At 38.3% G+C, this 23,243-nt stretch overlaps 2 protein-coding genes across 2 annotated transcripts; both read right to left on the reverse strand.

Annotated features, from left to right (window-relative positions):
- Nucleotides 1–828: 828 nt before the first annotated feature.
- On the reverse strand, nucleotides 829–9,394 carry LOC122656073 (F-box protein At1g70590). Its single transcript, XM_043850505.1, has 4 exons — nucleotides 8,711–9,394; nucleotides 1,958–2,091; nucleotides 1,401–1,583; nucleotides 829–1,165 (listed from the first exon to the last, which is right to left on the reverse strand). The coding sequence occupies exons 1-4, from the start codon at nucleotides 9,363–9,365 to the stop codon at nucleotides 1,001–1,003; spliced, it is 1,137 nt and encodes a 378-aa protein (XP_043706440.1). The 5' UTR covers nucleotides 9,366–9,394; the 3' UTR covers nucleotides 829–1,000.
- Nucleotides 9,395–15,930: 6,536 nt separating this feature from the next.
- Nucleotides 15,931–17,767, reverse strand: LOC122656074 (transcription factor MYB7-like). The gene is made up of 3 exons (XM_043850506.1): nucleotides 17,261–17,767; nucleotides 17,049–17,178; nucleotides 15,931–16,946 (listed from the first exon to the last, which is right to left on the reverse strand). The coding sequence occupies exons 1-3, from the start codon at nucleotides 17,397–17,399 to the stop codon at nucleotides 16,148–16,150; spliced, it is 1,068 nt and encodes a 355-aa protein (XP_043706441.1). The 5' UTR covers nucleotides 17,400–17,767; the 3' UTR covers nucleotides 15,931–16,147.
- Nucleotides 17,768–23,243: the final 5,476 nt, after the last annotated feature.

The following is a 23,243-nucleotide window of genomic DNA, read 5'->3' on the forward strand; positions in this document are numbered from 1 at the left end:
ATCCACCACAGAATTTCTGGCTGGTGCTGTAAAAAAAAAAAACAAGAAGTGACAACTCAAGTAGAATGTCAACATGATCTGATAAAACGATAGACTCTAATCTGGTTCCATGTCCACATTTAGGTTCTAACCATAATCTGATATGCCTGGAACAATGATAATTGGACCCAAGGAATTAAAAATCGGAATCAGGGTACCTGGATTAGAGTCCATCGACCTCAGATCTTTTGAGTTTTTGGCTAAAAAATCTTGTTTATCAATTTCAAAGAGAGAAATTTCCTTCAAATTCTACAATTTTGGTGACCAGAGAGCCAGACTCGGAAACACCGATTCCGATACAAATTGGCCGACAGATTTAACTACCTTGCTAATAAGACCTACTTTTAGTTTAGCTCTCTGGTTTCAAGAACAGACGGACTTCTAGGTAGAACAACCAAAATAAATTCTGTTAGTTCAAATGTTGTACCCAATAATTAAATTTTCAAGCCATTAATCCTCCAATCTATCTATTTTCTATCAATATTAATGGATCAAAATTCCACCCATACCATACCTCCCAACAACCAACTAGGCAACTGAGCAGTCACATACTTGCATTAATTTTTTGTCCTTCATCGGATTATTGAAATTTGACATGTAAACCATTGATACATTTACAAAATCAGGTCCTAAACCAAGGGAAGAATACACTGAGCAGAAAAAGGAAACCACAATAGCCTTGGTTTTGCGTATAACGGATCTTGATTCCTGACCCGGAATGCATATTTGTAACCCACAACAAAGCAGATCAGTAGTATTTACTGGTAAAATACAGGGAACTGAAGTTCCAGTAAACAAGCCTCTAGGAGCACGGAAAATGGTTGATACTATACCTTCCAAAGAAATTTTAGATATACAATTACGGAGACCAGTTACAAGGGGAACGGAATTGAAACAAAAACACCAAAACAGCGAAGTAAAACAAAGATAAAATTGCATATCCACTGTCAGTATATATAGCTCAGTGAGAAGGTAGAGCTCGCCAATTGTCAGCAAGAGACATGGCATGATCACGTGAATTTGTTGATAGTTGTTGGAGTACTACATTTTTTACATGCTCAGCAGAAGTTTCACCTGCTCGAACAGCAAGCTCAAGGTAGACTAAAGCCTTCAACATCTCCCCTTCCTGCCCAAGTATCAGAATCAATCAGACTCCCAACAACCCACCACTGAAAACTCCAATCTTTCTGATAAAGTAGCCTATATTGGCAAGAAAAGTGAGCAGGGTGAGGGAGAAAGCATGCTTTGTGTGTGTGTGTGTGTGTGTGTCTGAGAGAGAGAGAGAGAGAGAGAGTGCCACTATTTCCTACATGCGTTGGTTTATTAATCTCAAATTTGGGATAGGAGTGGCATTTACATACAGAAAAGAGTCCAAGGCCATGCTCCAGTTGAGCTTTACTGTGACCACGATCAGCAGCTCGCTTCATCCATTTCCTTGCTTGTCGATGGTTGCGTGCCAAGCCTTCACCAAAAGAGTAGCATAGTGAAGTATTGTACATGGCACGGATATACCCACCTTCCGCAGCTCTCAGATACCACTTAGCCTGAATCAAATGAAACATTTATTAGGAAGAGAACTGTGATTAAGATGCACAGTGGTTATAAAGTGGGCACTCTTGATAATGCTATCTTGTTTAATAACCTATAAGCTTAGGAGGCAAATAATAACAGAAGACTAGATCATTAGTGTTGCTTTGACATGTTGAAGACTTGGTCACAATTGCTACTGAGGTGGCATTAACAGGTAGGATCCTTCTCTGTTCCTTCGCCGTTATTGCAGTCACGAATATTCCTAAACACTCTATAATAATAGCTTCATTCCAAGAAGCAATCATGAATATTCCTAAACACCCTATTTACTCTTCAGAGTTCATAATTCTATACAAGGATTAAGGATTAAGAGGTAGAAGTTGTGTACAGCTTCTGGTAGGTTGCACTCAACACCACGGCCTTGATGCAGGCAAAGTGCAAGCTGATATTGAGCACGGACATGGCCTGCAACTGAAGCTTCATATAACCACTTAACAGCCTCTTTTGGATTAGCAGGTTCAGCTGCACATAATAACGATTAAAAGTCACAAACATGAAACTAGTGTATGAAGTGGAAAATTTTATAGCAAATTTAGAGATCTCAGTAGACGTGCATGTAATAATTATGACAGCCAAAGAATTTGAATGATCCTTAGGAGAAGAGTGTAGGGGGTGGCTTCCACCAATTGTTCAGGTTGAGGGCTTCAGAAGCAAAACAATTTAAATCAAATCTGATCCAACATAAAAGGCAAGATAGTTTTACAGAAAATATCATCAAATTCAAAGATCTCTTATTCTCAAAGTCTGCATCCTAGTTGTACATGAAACCACCATAAACTCTACCAAAAGTAAGTATTTATCTTATTTTAAGTGGTTTGAATTTGGAATATTTTATAACTCAATTCACCGCAGTATTATAAAAATAATAATAACCAAAGGACCCGCCATATGGGAAGTCGGTTAGCATTCCTGCATCATTACTCGAGGCATCTTGGCCCTGGGTTCCAACAAAGTCCCTGGGATCCCCTGGCCTCCATAGAGGCTTTACAGAGTAGGCTGGTACCTCTAGGTCCCAATACTCTTATTGTTTGATGATTTGAACCCCCCACCCCCCAAAAAAATCCTAAACTGGCATTTTTGTAATTTATGGTGTTTACAGAAAAGTTTATTATGTTTCTTTCTTATTGTCTATTTGCAGAATATTAATAATGGCAGAACTGCAGTGAAAACAGAAAATAGAGAAACGAAGAAGGATAACAACGGCTTCCCACCAACTGGTTCAGAATCCCACTGTCCAAGGCTTCACACCAACAAGGTACAAAATCTCACTGCCCTCCAAGGATCTCCCACGCTCTACTGAATCGCACAGCACTCCATTACAGAGAAACAAACTTTTATTCATCAAATAATCTGAGAGCCTTGGCTCTTACAAGCTTTATATAGAAAAATAAAGACTAGTCCTAATCTAACTATGAAAAGCCAAATCCTATTGCTAATAGCTAAGCATAGTTTAAAAGGGAAACATAATAACAAAAGGAAACCTATTCATCACGCAAGTGAGGGAATTCAAAGCCTATTAAACAACTTAAATTAAAAAGAACTAACTAAATAAGCCTAATCCTGTATGCCTACCCTCTACCCATGTTTTAGGCCGCCATTGCAATGAAAACACATGGGATCAAAGGCCCAACACATACATAACCAAATCCTATTGCTAATAGCTAAGCATTGTTTAAAAGGGAAACATAATAACAAAAGGAAACCTATTCATCACGCAAGTGAGGGAATTCAAAACCTATTAAACAACTTAAATTAAAAAGAACTAACTAAATAAGCCTAATCTTGTATGCCTACCCTCTACCCATGTTTTAGGCCGCCATTGCAATGAAAACACATGGGATCAAAGGCCCAACACATTCATAACCCAACCCAAGGGTTATTTTCAACAAAATAAGCCCTTTAGGCTTTAGGTGACTTATCTGCATCACTATTATATTGCTTTCTTGAAATACAAAAAGTCAAGCACTAGAAACTAGGAGAACTACAGAGATATTCTACTGGCTTCCTAGTAAGGCCACTAGATGCACATCAGCAGAACCGCAGGGGCTTGGAGTGCCCTGGCCATCCTAGGCCGAAACCTTTGGGCTGGGCTTGGGAGGCTAGGGCCTTAGGCTGGGCCAGCAGTACAGATGTCCTGCATCAACTCTCCCATTCTTCAAGAAAACTTGACCTCGAGTTATGTAGAGATAAAGAATAATCTTCATGTGATGAATGTCCAGCTTCAGCCCATGATAAAATTATGGCATCTCACAAACATAGGGAATCAAGTCTGCGAGATGTGGCCCTTTCTCCTTAGAAAACTTTGGTGGAATCACAAACTCTATATGCTCGACATCTGGATCAAACTCAGCGGTGAAGAATGTTTACAAAGAGTCCTCTGAAACTTTCGTGTCAGCCTCCAACTCAACTGTATTGTCGAGTTCCTGAATCACGACCTCATCGTCCACTGTTTCAACCTCTTCAGTGTAAGCCTCTACCATAGAACCTTCAAACACCGTCTCTTCCTTGTCATTGCCAAGTGCTGGATTTTCTTCCTTGGATTCAGGCTCCACTTCATGGACTAATGTTGTTTCATCTTCCTTTGTCGATTCAGTTGAATGCATTTCTTCCTTGTTCTCAGGTTCCTTTTCTTTGATTGGCGTTCTGTCAACTTCCTTTGGCAATGTAACTTTGAGTAACCTTCATTGGAACATAGGTGGTGTTAAACTGCCAATATTCTCTCAATGGAGAACTGAACTTCACATATGGCCGCTGGAAATTCTCTTTAGCTTTAAATGTTTTGTAGTGGTAATCTTGGAAGGGGTGAGATTTTGTTTGAAACGTTCTGGTAAATACTTGGCTTCCAACTCACGCTTCATGTCTTTCCAAGTACTAGGCTCGCGTCTTCAAACTTTGAGCTTGTGTTCAATGTATCTCCACCAATCTAGAGCTTCACTGGCCAGTCGTGAGTACGCAAATTGAAGCTCTCTTGCCTCTTTCAAGCCACTCCAGTCAAAATAGTCCTCCACAGAATTTAACCAATCAAGGAGTCGGTATGAATCCCTTTTTCCAGGAAAGGAACTTCAGTTTTCACCTTCTGAAGTGCATAATAAGATCTGCCAGACATAACCGAGCTGAAGGGTTGACGTTGCTAAATGGCATACACTTGTTTATTCAAGACCTTTAATGAATCAGCATTCAGCAATCTGTTGTAATGTAACATAATCATTCTCACTCCCAGCCATGGCTGCAGATCTAAAAGGCTAGCACACCAAGATCGAGAACTGGTAGAGAATAGGGTAAGGAATAGGCCACGGTCTTGGGGGTTAGGAAAGGAATGGCTGTTGATGGAGAGGAAAGAAGAGAGTTGGTGTAAGAATGAGTGAATGAGGTTTCTTACTGACCTGCTGTTGGTGTTCGAATGTTGAAGGTGATGATGGATGAAGATGTCTAGTTGTTGATAATAAATTGTTGATAACAGTAAGATAACTTGACAAACTATGGTCCCGCCTAGGCACGCCAAAAGAGATCCACTTTTGGCCACTTGAATCCACAAGCAAGAGTTCTCAGAGAGAGCAATTTGTTTTCAATTCATACTTGCCTTTTGAGAGCAGCCAGGACTTGCATTATATGGAGATAGAAATCTTGAGTACAGCACAATAGAAATAAAGAGAGACTTAGAATTCCCAAACCCCTTTGGAATTCCCCATACATAGATAACAAGTTCTAGATATGGAAAACTGCCCCCCAAGACCTAGAAAGTGGTTCCCAAGGCATAGGAACTACAAACAAGACTTTGAAAACTGATAATGGAAGGCACTTAATGCTGCCTTGGAATACAAAAAGTCAAGGACTAGAAACTAGGAGAACTAAAGAGATATTCTAGCAGGACCGCAGGGCACCATTTGTACCAGCTTTGATAGAAGGTTTAGAACGCAAAATCTGGTTTTCGGATTTAGAAAAAATCTGGTCGAGTGTAGTGCTCAGATGAGGAAACAAAACCCCAAATTTTCAAGGACATCCAACTGAATATGAGATTATGGCCCAATAACAGAATTATAAACTGAGATCCTATTTTTTAGGAGATTGAACAGATCCTCATATCAGCAGATTAGATCAATCTGGAAGTCTGGCTGAAGCTGACAGGAATTGAGAGGAATCTGGTCCACAAATATCACAGCGATACAATGATTGGATGCTGTGATCGTCAGTGCTCAAATCTGATAATAAACCCCCAAAACAGGGTATCCATAGGTAGCTTAAATCTGAATTAAGAGATGAGCAATTTCAGAAAATCATGTGTCTTTATCTGAACATATAACATAGTACTTGGTTCTGTCCAAGAAAGAGATTAGGCAAGGCAGGACAATTATGTCGATAGAGGGTGTGATCCAACAGAAACTAGTAGTGATAGCCCACGAAAATAGGAAGTAGAAACCCCCCTTGGATTCTTTAATCGATAACTATCTTCCACAGAGACTACATGTCAGCAAGTAGAACCAGAAGGGACTCTTAAGTAGATAAGATGACTTCCCAAACAGCTACCACCTTTTACAACTGATTGGTAGTAAACAAGCCACCTGATCTAGAGTTGTATGGCTTGAAGTTGACTACATCAGGGGACCAAACCAGCAGTGCCGTAGGGCGGGAAAAAGCTCCAATCACAACTGCTACCGATGGATCACTAAGACTCTTCATCAATAAACAGCAGCACAACAAGGGAAAGTTGCAGGCTCGATAACTCACTGTTGGAACTTGGTTGTAGGTTTAACAAAACAGAAACTAAGAAGAAGGACGATAGAAGAGAAAGGGGAAGGAAGAAGGGGAATATGACCAAAGCCTCTCACCTATGGTGTTGGAGAGTCTCTCACTAACCTTAGGCCTCACCATGACTGTATCTTACAGTAACACACAAAGCCAAGCTTCTTCAAATCATCTAAATCATGAGGGGCTGTAGTAAAACCCCTCTTTTATAAACAAGCAATAATTCAAAACCCCCCTTTGCATGGTGAGGGAATCTGCTACAATATTGCACCACAATAAAGTAAAAACTATCCTAATATAGTCCCTACTTCTAGTTACATAAGAATAGAAACTAGTTTAAAAAATAAAATCCTTGTAGCTACCTAGGAACACAAATAGAAAATAGAAACTACTTAAAGTCTCCCACACAAGTCATATTAAGGGGGTCCATTGGTTGGGCCTAAGACTTAAGCCACTAGGACTTTTAATGCTGGCAGGATGGTCCATTGCTGGCCCAAGGATGGGCTGGCTCGATGGGGTTCAGGAATGGCTGTTGTTGCTGGTTCTTCCTCCATCGACCTACATCAGGTTTTCTTTTCAATAAGCCTATGAATATGTTTTTAATAATCTGGCTGCTATATATATTGCTAATAATCCGGTCTTTCATGAGCGGTCTAAACATATTGAGGTCGATTGGCATTTTGAGAGAGATGTTGTAATGAGGAATTTGATTTCTACCCGTTTGTTCGTTCTGGCAACCAATTGGGTGATATGTTCCCAAAAGTTCTATTTCGTCCTGCCTTCCTTGACAGTTGTTCCAAGCTAGGCATGGGTGATATTTATGCTCCAGCTTGAGGAGGGGTATTAAAGTTAGTTATTATGTTTCTTTCTTATTCTTTTTTATTGTCTATTATATTGCTTTATTATAGTCTACCATAGTTCTTCACTAAGTAAGGGCCTATGTGTTACAACACATAAGTCCAACAGGTCCTATCTATGTGTTATAACCTTTTATTATAGTTGGTTGTTATTGGTCTGATATCGTCACACACAAGTTTGTATAGGAAACATTTTTAAGTTAGCTTGGTTAATAGCTTAACTTCTCAAGAGTTGTCCAACAACAATTGGGAACATATTAATCTGATCAGATTCCTCGGCACTCAAAAGTTGTTGCATTATTGTCTTCATAACACAGAAAATCGGAAAACTTTTTCTCAGTTTCGAAATACTGTAATCCAACAAAAAGAATTGCAATAAAAAATAAACACAAATACATACTATTATACTGATGAAACACGGGTGAATTCCTGAATAATTTCTTATTCTGAAAGTTGTTGCAACATTGTCTCAGCACGGAAATCCTTTGTCCTCATTTTGTCTACATCTGAAATCCTCAAACAACTATGGAATTCAGGACTAAATACCAGCATATAGTACTGATAACCTAGCTGAAATTCTTAATTACTCTATTTCCCTATCTTGGAAGCAAAACCCTGAGTGATCTGCATAACCCCCTGCAATGTTTAGCCAGGAAAAAAGATCTACAAATAACCAACTTGGAACCCCTTCGGTAATCTTTTATATCCTGCTGAAAAACTATATTACTTTATACCATCATTCCAAAGTCATACTTGATACAAGACCAACTCGGCCTTATCCCAACTAAATGGGGTCGGCTACATGAATCTTTACCCTCCAATCAGCTCTATTCAAAGTTATACTTGATACAAGACCTAAGCTATGCATGTCTTTCCTAACCACTTCTCCCAGAGTCATTTTAGGTCTTCCACCCCCCCGGGCTCTTTTAGCTCCTCCTTCAATCTGAATCAAGTCACTCCTCCGTACTAAAGCACTTAAACCTCCATTGTATATGGCCATGCCACCTCAAACGACTTTCTCACAGCTTATTATGTATCGGAGCTACTCCCAAATCAGCTCTAATGTGTTCATTCCTTACTTTATCCGTCCTATTTTTACCACACATCTATCTCAACTTCCTCACGTCAGCTACAGCGAGTTTATCTATATGATGTTTCTTACTGCCCAACATTCCGCACGAGTGTGGATACTCCAGCAGACGTGCAGAATAGGTTTGAGTGATGCTTAATTCTCTTGATTACATCAATACACAGCAAGTATACTCCAGTTCAGTACCATCGACACAGCCTAGCTGCAAAGAGTCATTTATAATCACCAACTATTGTCGACCCCAAAGCTCACAACCACAACAGGTCTATATGTAGAAATTGAACCAAATTCGATTGGAATGGAAACGATTATCCACATAATTACAGTTAGCAATCATGGTAGGAATTATCAAGAAAAAGGGTGTAACGATGGAGATTGAAGCAGTGCAAACCTTGGAGATAAGAAATTCCCAAATTACACTGACCGGCGGGGTCGCCCAGGTCAGCGGCTCTCCGGTACAAGGTGATCCCTTTGTCTTTGTGGCCCATTTCCCAGTAGAGGAGTCCAGCGTCGACCATGGCGAGGGTAGAGCCGCGGGAGGCGCCTTTCAAGAAGGAATCGAGAGCCTTCTGGATATTAGGGCGAACACCAGCGTGGCCGTGCTTGAATCGCTTCCCCCAACGAAGGAACAACATGGCTTCCCTCAGCGGGCGAAGCGCATCCCTCCATGAGCGGCACACCAGGGAGGCTGATCGGAGGTTTGGGAGGGAGAAGGAAGCCGCAATCTTCGTCAGAACATCGAATGGGAGTTGCGAGAAATCATGGCCCTCCTCCGTCGTTGCTGTCAACGTAAAAGAAGAAGAAAACCATCTGGAACTGAAGCAGATGCGATGTGAGGAGGCGCTGTTGGTGGTGGGTAATTTGACACTGTGAGAACTCCTCTTTTGGAGCGATTGTGGTTGTTGTTGTTGGTGATGTCGTCTTCGTCGTCGTTGCTGCCGTCGGTTGGTGTCGTCATCGTCGTCTTTGCTGCTTTCGATGTTCATCAGTGGAAGGGCGGAGAAGTGTGCACCGTCTGGTTGGACTGGCCATGTCCTCTGTTCCATCCTTCTCTCTCTCTCTCTCTCTCTCTCTCTCTCTCTGCGACTCTGCGCACTACAATTTTACTTCTGTTGCAATGCAGGAAAGAGGAGGAAAGCGACGAGTGGAAGAAGGTGGCTTCCTGAGGTGGCTCCCACAGGCCACAACCATGGGTTTCAACGATAAGTTTTGGAATTGGAATCTTTTGTTTCTGGAGAATAACTGAGCATGGTTGATCGAGTATCCGAAAACCAAAAGAAAGGGTTTGATTCTCTCTAAGTCCAACGGTTGAACAGTGGAGATCCAAGAAAAAACAAAACATACCCTGAAGGAAGACCGTTAAGTAGGGTTTCCTGTCCTAAAGGGTCCTGATCAGAATCGGATCAATAAAGCTATTCCGTTCCAAACCTGAGATTCATATCATTAACTAATGGGTGGGCCGGTTTGGATTCCTAAACTGTTCCAAATAGTTAAAAAACAAAAGAAAAATTACCGGATTAACTAACATTGGATTTTGATTTACAAAAGTAACCATCCAATGTTTATGTCAACGGAACTAGTCAAATCGAGTTTGCGTATTACAGAAATAGCCAAATCAGTACCCCACCCTCATCCACATGTATATTTTGACATTTTTGTCCTTTTCATCTTCCTCCCCTCGATCACCCCATGACCCCGGAAAATTATCACCTCCAGTTTGCTGACCGGCTCAGTTCCCCAGTTCCTCTAATAGGGGGATGGTGGATCCCACCCGGACAGGGTGTTTGGGCATGGGTAGAGAGGTCATTTCAGCCCCCCTTTGTTAGAGGAACTAGGGAACTGGGCCGGTCAGCAAACTGGAGGTGATAAAGATCCCCATGACCCCCAACTTCACCCCTTCACTTCCTTAGAGGTGGGTAGGTCGGAGCAGCACCAAACGTATGGTTCCCTCTGCCATCAGTGTCTTCGCAACACCTTCGTCGGCCAGCGAGCATCGTACTATGGCAGGGCCTAGGATCCGACGGCGTTGTCCACCATCTTTGCGCCAATGGCTGTGCAACCTCTACCCAGGTTCTGGTTTTTCCAAAAAATTTCATAGTTTTTTGGGTATTTGAGAAAAAGACCAGGAGCAAGAGCGATGTGAGGAAGCAGGGTCGGGTTGGGGTGGGAGTTGCAGGAAGTGGAGGTGGGGGGTATATTGGTTCCATTGCAGCAGTGTGGTGATTTGGAGAAACACCATTGCTATTCTGGCGAGAGCCATCTCGTCCCTCTGTTTTGTGTATTTTTACTTTCATTAATAGAGAGAGAGTGACCCATACTCCAATGCAATTCGACAAGTGGCCCACAACGCCTTCACCACCGTGTCACCCACCGATCCATACTCTATCCCCCATTATCCCATCATCCCAACACCCCTTCCATGTGCCCTCATCTCCCTCACACCCTTGCTCATAACCCAGCTATCTCTAGCCTATTAACCCACTGCGCACCACTATTCTGGTTAGCTACTATTTGCAAGGAGGAAAGCTTCCGAACTTACCTTGCATGGACAGTTCATCGCGAGGAGAAGCTCAGGTTTGGATCCAGCTTCGAGGCCAAAACAGAACTGCGTTCTCAGGTGTACTATCTCTGGCTTCAGTTGCTCATTCTCTTTTTCCAGTGAATGATTCCTATCTAGTGAAGCTTCAAGCTATTTCTTGGGCAAGCTATGGGTTGTCATCTCGATTGAAGAGGTTGGGCGGAGGAGGTGCAGATGCAGGGGTGAGGGCCGTGAGGCGCAAGGGTTCAGCATAATAGGTACGGCAAGGTTGCAAGGGAGAAGGAGAGGTGGTGATGGCGATGGTGGAGGTGGTGTTGGGTGGTTGAAGGAATTAGGGGTAAAATAGTAAAAAAAAAAACATACATAGTTGAGAGAAAACCATTGTTTTGGCTCATTTTGTAAATCCAAACTCATAAGTACATATTTTTGTTAACTGAAACAATGAGTGGCTAATTTTTGTAAGAACAAATCTAATTGTGTCTAATCCTGTAATTTTTCCTAAAAAAATCTCTAACACATGCTACATAGCCTACATATATTCAATAGGGTTGATGTTCTTTGTGGAGGAGTGTGGCTCCAACACGAGTGCGGGGACCAATGAGAGCAGGCACATTAAGCATCATTGGGGCCGAAATTTCCACCTTTCATGGGAGCGAGGCGGTCATTTCATCCTCCTCTGTGTCTGGATGTGGACAGTACACTCCCCCATAGAGAAATTTTGTCATGTTCAATAATATTACAATAAGATATTAATTTCATTCATATGAGATATGCAACGTACTATCATTTTGTTTTTCAAATCATGAAATTAGTCCATATTACCTCTTGTTATGTATCCAATTAATAAGTAGGAACACCACCACCCTCATAAATTAGGTTAATTTTAATATATGTTCTTAAGTTAGCATTCCCAAATGGATATTTATATTAACAATCAAATTTTTGGTAAAATAGCATACGAGACAAGTAGTACCAGTCAAAATGAAAGACTACAAAAATAAAGGGTTCAACCTTACCTCTCATGACCTTAAGTCTTAAGAATTGTATAATATATACGGCTAGGATGTGTATTTGTTTAGGTTCCATTGGTTCCTAATTGGTCTATCAGTTCTAGAACCATTAGGAGACCAATAACTTAATTGTTAGATCCATAAATGGACCAATAACTTATCAGTAGATCCAAAATCAGACCAATAAGCTATTGGGTGGATCAGTTCCAGTTCATGCCGGGTCGATTATGATCCGTTTTCTGATTTCGGCCCAAATTTGACACCCTTACCATTAAGGTAAAGAGAAAAGTTCTATGTGGGGAAGTGTAGAGAGGGGAGGCGAAATGGCCGTCCTGCCCCTCATGATGCCAATGTATGCACTCTCATTGGCCCCTGTGCACCCCCCCCCCCAACAAAGAATGTCGACCCTTAAGTAAATATATCTAGTGGGAGGGTTTCTCACGTTGCCAATGTGGGAAAGAATTCGCACGCCATACCAATGATGTCTTGAAAAAAATATCATTCGTATGGGTTTCATATATTCAAAATAGGAGAAAGAAAAAAACTACAAAAAAAAAAAAAGGCAAGAGGGAAATTGCATGCTGGCAGCCCATCCTGATCTTTTCTGGGAAGTTTTAGTGGGTTGGATTCTCCTTATAAAATATTTCTGAGCCCAAGTGAAATTATGAGATTGGGTTCAGAAATACACGGTTGGCCTAAGGCCTACTCCCTACACTGTCCTAAATATCTATCACGTAACAATTTAGGACCAGGTTTTCTTCACCCATTATGAAGAGATCGGATCCTTAACCTTTTGATTAGCATGGGAAAGGGTATTTTTGACACTATACAACAGGTGTGGGAATTGATGATGATATGGGAGTAACCACAAGATCACATCTTGAAAAATTCTTCCTTTTCCACCAATGAAGGAAAACTTGATTCTTAAAATTTTGTTGACAAGTAGTCATCGTTAGTTCATTACCATTGACTCGTGATAAATTTTAGTAGAAATATATATTCCAACGTGACAATTGGTATGCAACTCAGTCAAGGATTTAGTTTACAGCATTGACATTGGTATCAATCAATATCTGTCATCATCGATACTGATACTAATTGGACGATTATGCCCCAAAGATTCTAATTCTTCTATTTTTTTACTATTTTACCCTCAAATTTTTGTATCACCAATATGTATTTGGCTAGCTATCACAACCAATACCAATACTGATACGGCAAATCCAATACCAATCCCTAAATCAATGACCCCAAGTCCCTAACTGAACAACATCTTTAAGTTAGAATAGTCTCTTAATCAAATAGCTCCTATTGAAATTTAAGGACACTACTTCAAGAGTCTTTTGTCCCCCCACCCTTCCCTCTTTTTTTTTCCACCGAGTCTTTGAATCTCTGTGAGAGATTTATGAAAATTCCACCACTGTGGGTTCATGTCAACAGAATTAAGGATGTCTGTTAAAGCAAACATCAAAGAAACACAAACAAAAATAAAACAAAGCAAAGATGACATGAAGATTTGATGTGGTTAACACATCAATATGATGTGCTATGTCCATGGGCGAAGCTGAAGATGATTCAATAGAAGAAGATTACAGTGGAGATCTCTCAAGAACACCAAAACCACGACAAGAACTCTCACCCAGAAACCCTAGGTCAAAAATCGTCAAATCTCACTTGTTTCACTTGCTTGCACAACAAGAGACGAAAACATATAAATAGTCCTCTCAAGTTGGGTCGGTTCATAACATACTGTACCGTAAGGACTTCACCCCCACACCCCCAAATGAGATCACAGACACCTATCAACTCAGACCCTCTGCTACCATTATAGACCTAAGAAAAATCTCATTTGAATCATTACACAAAAAAAATGTCAAAGCGGGTCAATCTTCGAAACAGGTACAAGAATTCAAGACACACATAGCAGTGTCAGTTTAGAATCAAAACCAAATTGGCCGTTTAAAAACCGAATCGAAACAAGTTGGTTCTCTTTTGGTTTAAAAATGTGGAATCTTTTATAGGTTCAATTTTGCTTTCATGATTGAAACCGTCGAATCAAATTACCTATTTTCAAACTAAATAAGGAATGAACTAGAAGTGAACCGAATCAATTCAGTTGTGATTTGGAAAATAGACTCTTATTCGATTTCACTCTTCACATGTTGTATATTGAATCGAACTGAAAAATCAAAATTAAACCAAAACTAAACCGAATCGATTCAATCCTGATTTAAAAAATAGACTCTTATTTAATTTTGATTTCAACATAGTGTATCATAACCGAACCAAAACCAAACCAAATAACACCCATAAGTAAAGCTTTTTTTTTTGGGTAGAAACTTTGAAAAATAATTGAAAACTGAAAAAATTTGAAGTTAGGCAAAACTTGTTAACAACTGAAACCAGCAGAGTTCAATATACAATCTGTGACAAGGAAAAAAAAAGTCCAATCAACTTTTGTCCATACCAATTAGATGGGACCCAGTACTCTTAAGGATTGGCTAATCTAAAGAAGAGAAGTACTCCACATGATCCAAAACAGTGTACCATAGGCCCCACTGAAGCACATATTTCCTTTTATCATTATATGTGTAGTACAGTATTAACTTCACATCTCCCTCATAATATTATCATGTATGGTACTGTGTCACATCTCCAACATATTATTCATGTATACAGATATGCCCTAAAAAAAAAAAAAGGGGGAAATTTAGATTTGTTTCAGTTAAAAACTCCAAAATATTTTATTTGATGATCATACAAAACACTTGTTTCAGCCAAAAATAATTAGGGGTAGAGATCTGGAAATCTTTTTGTTTTGGTTTTGGCCTTTTTTATTTTAGATAGGATAAAATGAAATCCCCTTTAAAATTAAGCTTAAATATATCTAATCTATACTTGCATTTTAAGGATTTTCCAATTCCTAACCTAATACCATACTTTTATTGAATATCATGTGATATTGGGTTGTAAAATCCAATTTTTCTTCACTCATGAAGAGAGAATCTCTTAATCCACGGATTTTGATGGTTGGATGGGATTCGAGAATAGTGCTAAGGGCATTTCTATAAGAGGAAAAGAGAATAATGACATCTAATGGTTGGATTTTCTTCATCTACAATGAAGAAAAACTTTTTGCCTTAGGTTGCAATTCTTATAATTTAATAGTGTACTAAGTAAGTGCTAGTGCCCTTTAATCTAGGTTTTTTTTTAATTGTTTTGTCTCTCCTATCCTAACAATGTGGGCTCTATGTAGATGATTCTATTTTCGGCACCGCAATTGGTATGGCATGGGAGATCCCCTATATTGACTTTATGGGATATCTTTGTCCCTTTTTAATTTATCTCTTGACAAAAGGTTTCATGCACGGCCATGCATGGTGCACGACCATGCTTGCAACCATTGGATAGGAATGAGGATCTGTGCACTATACACAATCATGCTCATCTAATAATTGAAAGTATGATCATACACCATACACCGACGTACACAAATCCTCTCCCCTTATTTCTATTAACCAAAAATGTATGTATATCTCATATCTATATCATACCAAAATGTACAATTCGATATCCATAATTCGGTATAAATACGATTTCGGTATTCGGTATTCGGTACACATTGACATTTGACACTTTTTTTTTAATAAGGTGTCTATTTCAAATTTTAATTTCTACTCCATTTATTGGACAGAAACAAAAAATAATCCAAAATTATTTGGTTTGGTAAGATCAAACGTGTCCAACCTTCATGGAGAAGTGAGCTTGAACATTATAGTTCACATAATTCTCACGTCATGACTAACAACAACACTTCTTTACTTGTGTGAACGAAATCATTTAAAATCTTCTCATACTTGAAATCCAAATTGAAGGAGAAAATTTGAGAAATTGACACAGAGATCACAACAACTAAACTTTCTGTGTCAATTTAAACTTTGAAAAATGAATCATCATCATCATCACACAGAAACAATTTTTTCTGCAAAATCCATCAATTTACAGCGTAAGAATACAATTTCTCATTCACACAACTGTAACTGTAACTGTAACTGTAACAGCATTATTTCAAGACTCATGTAAACAAACAAGTTAAAGAAAGAAAGAAAGAAAAAAAAGGGGATTCAAAGGACCACCGACCACCAACTCGAACCCTTTCAGTAGATCTTTCATGTACTGTCAACATCTGTATCTGTTCAGAGGGGGAAAAAAGTCCAAAAAGAAAGACAGAAATTTCTTTTTTAATGGTGGGTATGGAAATCAGTGCCGAATTTACAGTCTAAATCTGCTCAAAGAGATCGAAGCTCGCCCCAGTTAGATCTTCAGATAGTGACGTTAATGGAAAGCTACCGAAATCTTCTGGGCTTTCAGTTTGTTGTCGACTCTCTTCTTCCTCCCATGAACGTAGCTTCACTACTTCTTCAGATTTAATCCCATTGAGCTGAAACATAAACATTGAATCCCATGAGAACACACCATTATTATTGCTAGCCTGAAATTCTGCCGCGTTACAACTGTTGCTAGAACTCTCTCTTGCTTCATTGAAGAAGAATCCATTACTCACTCTTGATGTAGTGATAGAATTCTCTGAAATATCTGTCTCTGTGACATTATCACAAGAAGCTGGACGGCGTATCGAAGAAAACCCAAATTCTGAGCTCGTTTCCAAATGGGTTTGATTCTGATTCAAAGTTCTGAAATCTTGGTGGTTTTGATACAGAAGGTTGGGATTAGATCCCGTTGGATTGATTGTGCTCTCTTGGAATTCAAACAAAGGGAAAGGATCAAAGCCTTGCTTGGTCACAGGCTGAACATAGTAGTTTGAGTCGTTAATGGAAACTGTAGTAGTCCCAAGTTGTAAACTTGATAAGGTTCTCTGTTTCTTGAGCTGAGATGTTTGCAAGTCGTCATCATGTTCTCTGCATTTCTTCTCATCTTGTGCTTCAGTTTCAGTCAAGGGCTTGTGGGTGTTTGGGTCAATACCTCTCTGTTTGAGTTTCTTCTTCAGATACGAATTCCAAAAGTTTTTAATCTCATTATCTGTTCTCCCAGGTAACTGTGCTGCAATCTGAGCCCACCTGCATTTCCAAAATTAAGTTTAAGAGATTCTCATTACTGAGTTCATAAAATTCTGATTCACATTCTTCAATCCATGAATTTGAGTTATCAGTAATTAGTACCTGTTGCCCAGAACCTCATGGAGGCCGATTATGAGATCCTCTTCTTGCTGTGAGAACATCCCTCTCTTGAGATCTGGTCTTAAGTAGTTAATCCATCTCAATCTACAACTCTTGCCGCACCTCTGCAGTCCTGCATGAACAGTAACTTTCAAATTAAGGAAATGAAAGAAGATGGGTTGGCTTAGATTGGAGAAACAAATCAAAATCAGTACCAGCTTGTTTAGGAACAGAACTCCAACATCCAACACCGAACTTAGTGATGTGATTGAATAGTTTCTCATCTTCTTCAGGAGACCATAAACCTTTCCTGAGTTTCTGCTTAACACAACAAGAATGGCGCCCCATTTGCATTGAAGAAAAAAAAAAAAATCAAAAGAACAGAGGTTTCAGAAGAGAATTCAAAGAACCCATATACTTGATACCCAAGAGGATACAGACATGATAAGGTAAGAGCTGGAGAGAAAAGAAGATCTGTTATCTGATAGTACCAGAATGGAGAAAACCAGAAATATTTCCAATGATTTAAAGGGGTAATGAAAAATCATGCTTTGGTTTTAAGTAATGGGGTCCAAAGGAGAGAGAGATAGAGAGAAAACAACACGGGAAGGTGAAGCAATCAAGTGGGTTTTACGCAAATCTGGTACTGCTTTTGCATTGGAATGGATTGGGTTTTAAGAAATCTTTCTCTCTAGAAAAAAAAATACCAATAGTAGAACTACGAGCAGCCCATATGAAGAGCTCCATAAACGTGTAAAATTATCAGTCATTAGTACAGATAATCATATAATATAGAGAGAGAGAGAGAGAGAGAGAGAGAAATTCAATAATTTGGGTTAGATTAGGTTTATTAAGAGATATTTTATGTTAAATCAACTAACAGTTGGAGTTTTAAATATCAGCCGACACACATATGATGTCATGAAATGTGGGGTAGTACTTAGTAGGGTATAGTGATTATTAAAAATGGTTTGGGGACTTTCTCTAATATGGGTAGGGATACCTTTGGTGTTTGTGGGAGTGGGGAGTACCTTAAAGAGTTAATGGGTTAATTTGACCCCCATGAAATGACTTGATTTGAGTGACAAGAAGCGTACTTGGCTCCTTTTATAAGAAAGTACCTTATAGGGGTTATACATATGTTATGATCAATCTGTGATGTCGAAATTGGTGGACCCCTCTCTCAATATTTCATATATCATATATGAACTATGGGATGATTATTATTGTTACGATAAGATATTTTATTATTTTGTAGACAGGTAGATTCCAAGTTTTGTGTTAAAACGAAATTAATCAAATGCAAAAATAAAAGCATTGAAGAACCTCAATTATAGAGAGTGCATGTCAATATTAGAGTTAAAGTTGTTAAAATTATTAGAAGACTGAGCAAGACATTGTTGCCTGGTTGTATCACGTATGGCCTCTGTATTTGTGTAGGGGTATCAACATGAATGAGATTTTTTATTTCATAGAGGGTAGGATAGTAATTTCGTGTACTCATATGCTTAGGCATAGGATCCATGAGGATCCTGATTCTGTTCTACGGTTCACCTACCATCCTAGGGTTCACAAACCCCTTCTAGGGTTCTAGTATATTCCAAAATACCTTCCCGTTACCCATTTCTACCGTCTCCCACCGTTTGGTAATAAGATCCCATTCACCGTGGGTGAAGGGAAACTCGATCCTTTTTATTTTATTTTAAGATAAATAAATAAACACATGTTGTTAATAGTGTCAGTAGAGAGATAAGAGTCCAGTAGAAGAGGAGAGGTGGTAGACAGAATACATATGAGTTGTTACCGTCTATTAAAAGTGTAAACCGACGAATCCAGCGAAGCGATGCCAGACTTTGACGTCATTGTCGTTGTAGTTATTGTCAAGGTGGGGATATATAATGCTCAGGAGGCATCAGGGGCCAGGGCTCCAGTGAATGAGGGATTTAATTCAGTACATCACATTTCCAATGTCAATAATAAAACGGTGTCATAATCAGATGTCAGTCTCAACTTGATGAGGTCTTTTTCACCGTTAGATTTTTTTGCAGTCTTCCTTCTGTGGCCGTGGAAGGAGAGGCCGTAGCGTCCGCACGTGTGAGGAAGATTCTTTCCCTCGTAGGGTAGGTTTTTTTTATTGATACGGTTCATGTGCTGCCGCACTCTACTGTGGGTTAGGGTTGTCATTTCGTGTTCGCAATCATTCACGATTTTGACAATTTAGAAGGTAAGGCCATGTACATTATCATTCGATCCCTACCGACCCAAGGTAGTAAAAACGGGAACGGCACAAAAACAGAAATGGATATACAACTCCATACGGTATCGTTAAAAACGGCAAAAAAACAGAAATGAATACTAACGGTTTTAAACATGTAATTTTATTTTTTTTTTTAAAAGGTTAGTGAAAACTCATATATATTGGCTATAGTGTTGTTCATTGTTGTCAATACAACCAACATACTCTCACATTGATGCATTTTTAGTTGGAGTTGAGAGTCATCGATTTAGAAATCCTTTTCTACATATTGATGCATAAGTTTATAGTTTATTTAAGGGGTTTGTGTATTGAACATGAACTAAAGATGATAGCATGAGAAATGTAACCCTTCAAGTTCACTTTATATTGGTGAAAGAATCAAGTCGATCGGAGTTCGGTAAAGAGAGATATGATCAGTTAAGTATACCATTATTCAACAAATCTAAAAATCTTAAAAAAAAAAAACCTAAAAACGAAAAACATATTTTAAATGTGTTTAAACAGGAATGATTATTGTTTGCCGCTTTTGTGGCAAAATGCTTTTAAAATGGTAAAAAAAAGGGAAAGTGTTTAAAATTATGTTTTAAATATGTTTTTGCCAACTATGTTCCAGACTCGAAATAGTAGGAGCGACATACATTAGATATGTGCCATGGTTCATAATCTTGGATCGAATCGGTCAAAATCGTTCAGAACATATGGGTTTCGGCCTAAACCAATCTCAAATAATAACCGATCATGTCCAGTATTAGTGGATCGTTCCTTGAATCCGTCAACTTGGTCAAATCACATGAATCACGGGATTGGATTAGTCGGTATCAGTCATTACGATTATAAAATAGTTCGTAATCTCGGGGTCAGGTCGGTCTAGATCGGATCGGTATCATCCGTGCTTTTCCAATTTACTTTTAATTTTTTAATATTATTTTGACTGATAACAATCTGAACCGATCCGACTAATATCGACCAATCCAATCCAATCCAATCCAAAATTACAAAATCTGCCAATCTTGGCCAATATAAGAGATGATCCATTGAAATCTGATTTATGATATTATTTTTTATCGATAGTGACCAATTTTTATTGATGTAGGATTGTAGGTCAATATTGGCCCTGACCAATCCCAAGACCGATCCTAGGATAGGAACCATGTGTATATATATAAAGGTGTCATTGTCATATATATTTTTCGAGTATATATGTGAAATAAAACTATTAGCTTCATTGGAAGAAGAAAAAAAATTCTGTTACATGAAAAAGGCAAAAAATAAGGTTATAAATTATTTGACACATTGAAGAGCGTCGTCAATAAGAAAATCTCATTCATGTTACAATACTAACTCCTACTATTATATTATGCCCAGTGATATACACTGCAACCACCACACAAAGACTTATACTCCTCATCCTACATCAAAGGTTGTTTTACTTCCTTTACTTTTATTTACTATATCTTTTTTATAATTTTTATTTATTTATTTATAATTTCATATTGAGAAATTTGATTTTAAAAAAAACTATAAATATGTTATACATATTATTTGTAAGTTGATAATTTTATATTTTAATGTAGACTTATAAAATAAGTATCTAAAAAATAATAGGATGTCCAGTACATCTTTTTTTGGATGTTCAATGTGTACAAAAGAAATTATGAAGTATGTGAAATGTGATCCAAATAGTATAATTGAATTAATAATAATTTACACAAAAATCATAGGCTATAATACTATTATGGTCCATAATCCGTTTGTCTTGTTGCAAAGTGTTAGGCACTGATCAAGACAAAAACTTGTTTGTTTCTTATTATCATTTTTTTATTATTATTTCTCTTCAGAAATGGACCCAAGTATTAATATTTATGAGTGAAAACCAAGGCATTGTTGAGCTGTAGAGTGTGCCTGGTACAACAGCTAATTAATATAATCCCCTATGTAATTTTGTATGAACCTATAATATGTACTTTCTTCTTTAATGTCTTAAAAAAATATTTTTTTTTTCTTTTTCTTATTTTAGGAGGTGAATAAAAAATAAATTAAAAAGAAAGAACATAGTATAACACAGAAGCTAAAGAGACACGCCTAAGGGTAATCTTATTCAAAATCCTAAAAACAAATAACCATCGGTTGATACATCAAAAGACAGGATGCCTAAAAAAAAACAAATGAACAGAGGTTGATACTTCAAAATTCAGGATGGAAGAAACACCAAAATAAAGTGATGATATATCAAGAACCCGGGAAAGGGGAGGGAGGGAGGGAGAGAGATAAGAGGAAGGTCCCAACATGTGGTCAAGTGCCTATTTTTAAAGTGTTTGAGTTTACAGATCAAATGGAAAGAAGTCTATGTCTGATTCTAAAAGTAAAAGCTTTCCAAATCTGTTTTATAGTGCACGCCGAGTAAGTCTATCGTCTTTTATTTTTTTTCCAACAAGTATGAATAATGGCAGCATTAAAGACAAGCTTTCCAATATATAGTCACAAATTAATTTACCATTGAAACTTTTTAAGACCCACCTATATTCTCTTTGAAAGGTAAGTATTGTTCTTTGTTGAGGTCAACAAATATTGAAGATCCATTTTAACCGTCACACTGATCTTTTTTTCTTTTTTGGATGGGGGGGGGGGTGGTGGGGGGGACACTGTAATGTGGGTAGTTTATCTGGGTTAGATGCCTTTTAAAGAATAAGAGAGGTTTTCAAATAGATCTTGAAATATGACAAGAAAAGAAGAGGTGGTCCACGTTTTCTTGAGAGTTTCAATATAAACAACAATTAGAAATGACCAAATTTCTCTAGAGAAGGAACTCCTAGATAGGAAGAGATATGATTAGAGCATGCCAAACAGTGAAATTGTGTCTAGAAATGTTTAAATTGAGCTGAACAATCTTATACTAGGGATCTTATGAAGATTTTGATCAAATCAAGTTCTAGGTTGAGACAGAACCAAATTTCTTTGAAGAATTAGGAAGCCAAAGAACTAAATCACTACTTCCTCGAGGTCTCAAGAGAGTAGAAGGCCAATTGTTGCGTAAGGGGGTGGGGAAGGTTTGGGTTAGGACCTTTGGGAGGATCTCTGGGGAAACAGGACTTTCGAGAGTCAATGCCTGTTCCAGAAGAGAAAGTAGACCAAATCTCAATCAGATTGCTGGAAGTATTAGGACTTGAACACCAGTTGCCATCTAGGATAATAGAAGAGACCTTAGTCATTCCATCAGAACCAATAACATACCTTATACGGCCACCATATCTGAAAATAAGCACTACATTAAGATGCCACTTGTCAACCCAAAGGGGTGTCACAATCATCATCAATAATAGATCAAATGGGTCACTAACGAGATGTCTATACTTAAAAATTTTCTTCCAAGTGCATCATTAGGGCAAGTGGCAGTTCAAATGAAAGCAGATTTTAAGTATCTTAAGTATACCCAGTTGGTCTAAATACTTCTCTTTCTACTTTTCTAGATAATATTTTTTAGCTAAGTGTGAGTCCTGCAATGTTCTCATCTTTTGGGAGACAAAGTTTTGCTCAATTGATAAGATAAAGGAAATTAAGGGTTTTTTTGTTTTTTTTAAACTTTTCCAAAGGAATAAAGACATAATTGATTCTATATCTTAGAAATGTTAGAGGCTAGAAGCTCAAAATCACTAGACCAGTAAATATATGAATTTTGCATTATCGATCTAATGAGTTCGAGTTGCCCTGCATAAGAAAGAAGCTTACTCTCTCATAGTTGTAAACTTTTTCGAAGTCTATCCAAAATAGGGGAACAATGATGAGCACATACCTTCTAAGAGATTAGCGGAAGACCCAGATATTTAATTGAAAAACGTCCTTCAGGAATATCCAAAATGTCTTTGAATTAGGTCATTATGCCAGCAGAGACTCCTAAGAAGAATGCCAAAGAGAATTTATATAAATACCAAAAATATCAAAGA

The sequence above is a fragment of the Telopea speciosissima genome, chromosome 3 (assembly GCF_018873765.1).
Source record: "Telopea speciosissima isolate NSW1024214 ecotype Mountain lineage chromosome 3, Tspe_v1, whole genome shotgun sequence".
Taxonomy (NCBI): Eukaryota; Viridiplantae; Streptophyta; class Magnoliopsida; order Proteales; family Proteaceae; genus Telopea; species Telopea speciosissima.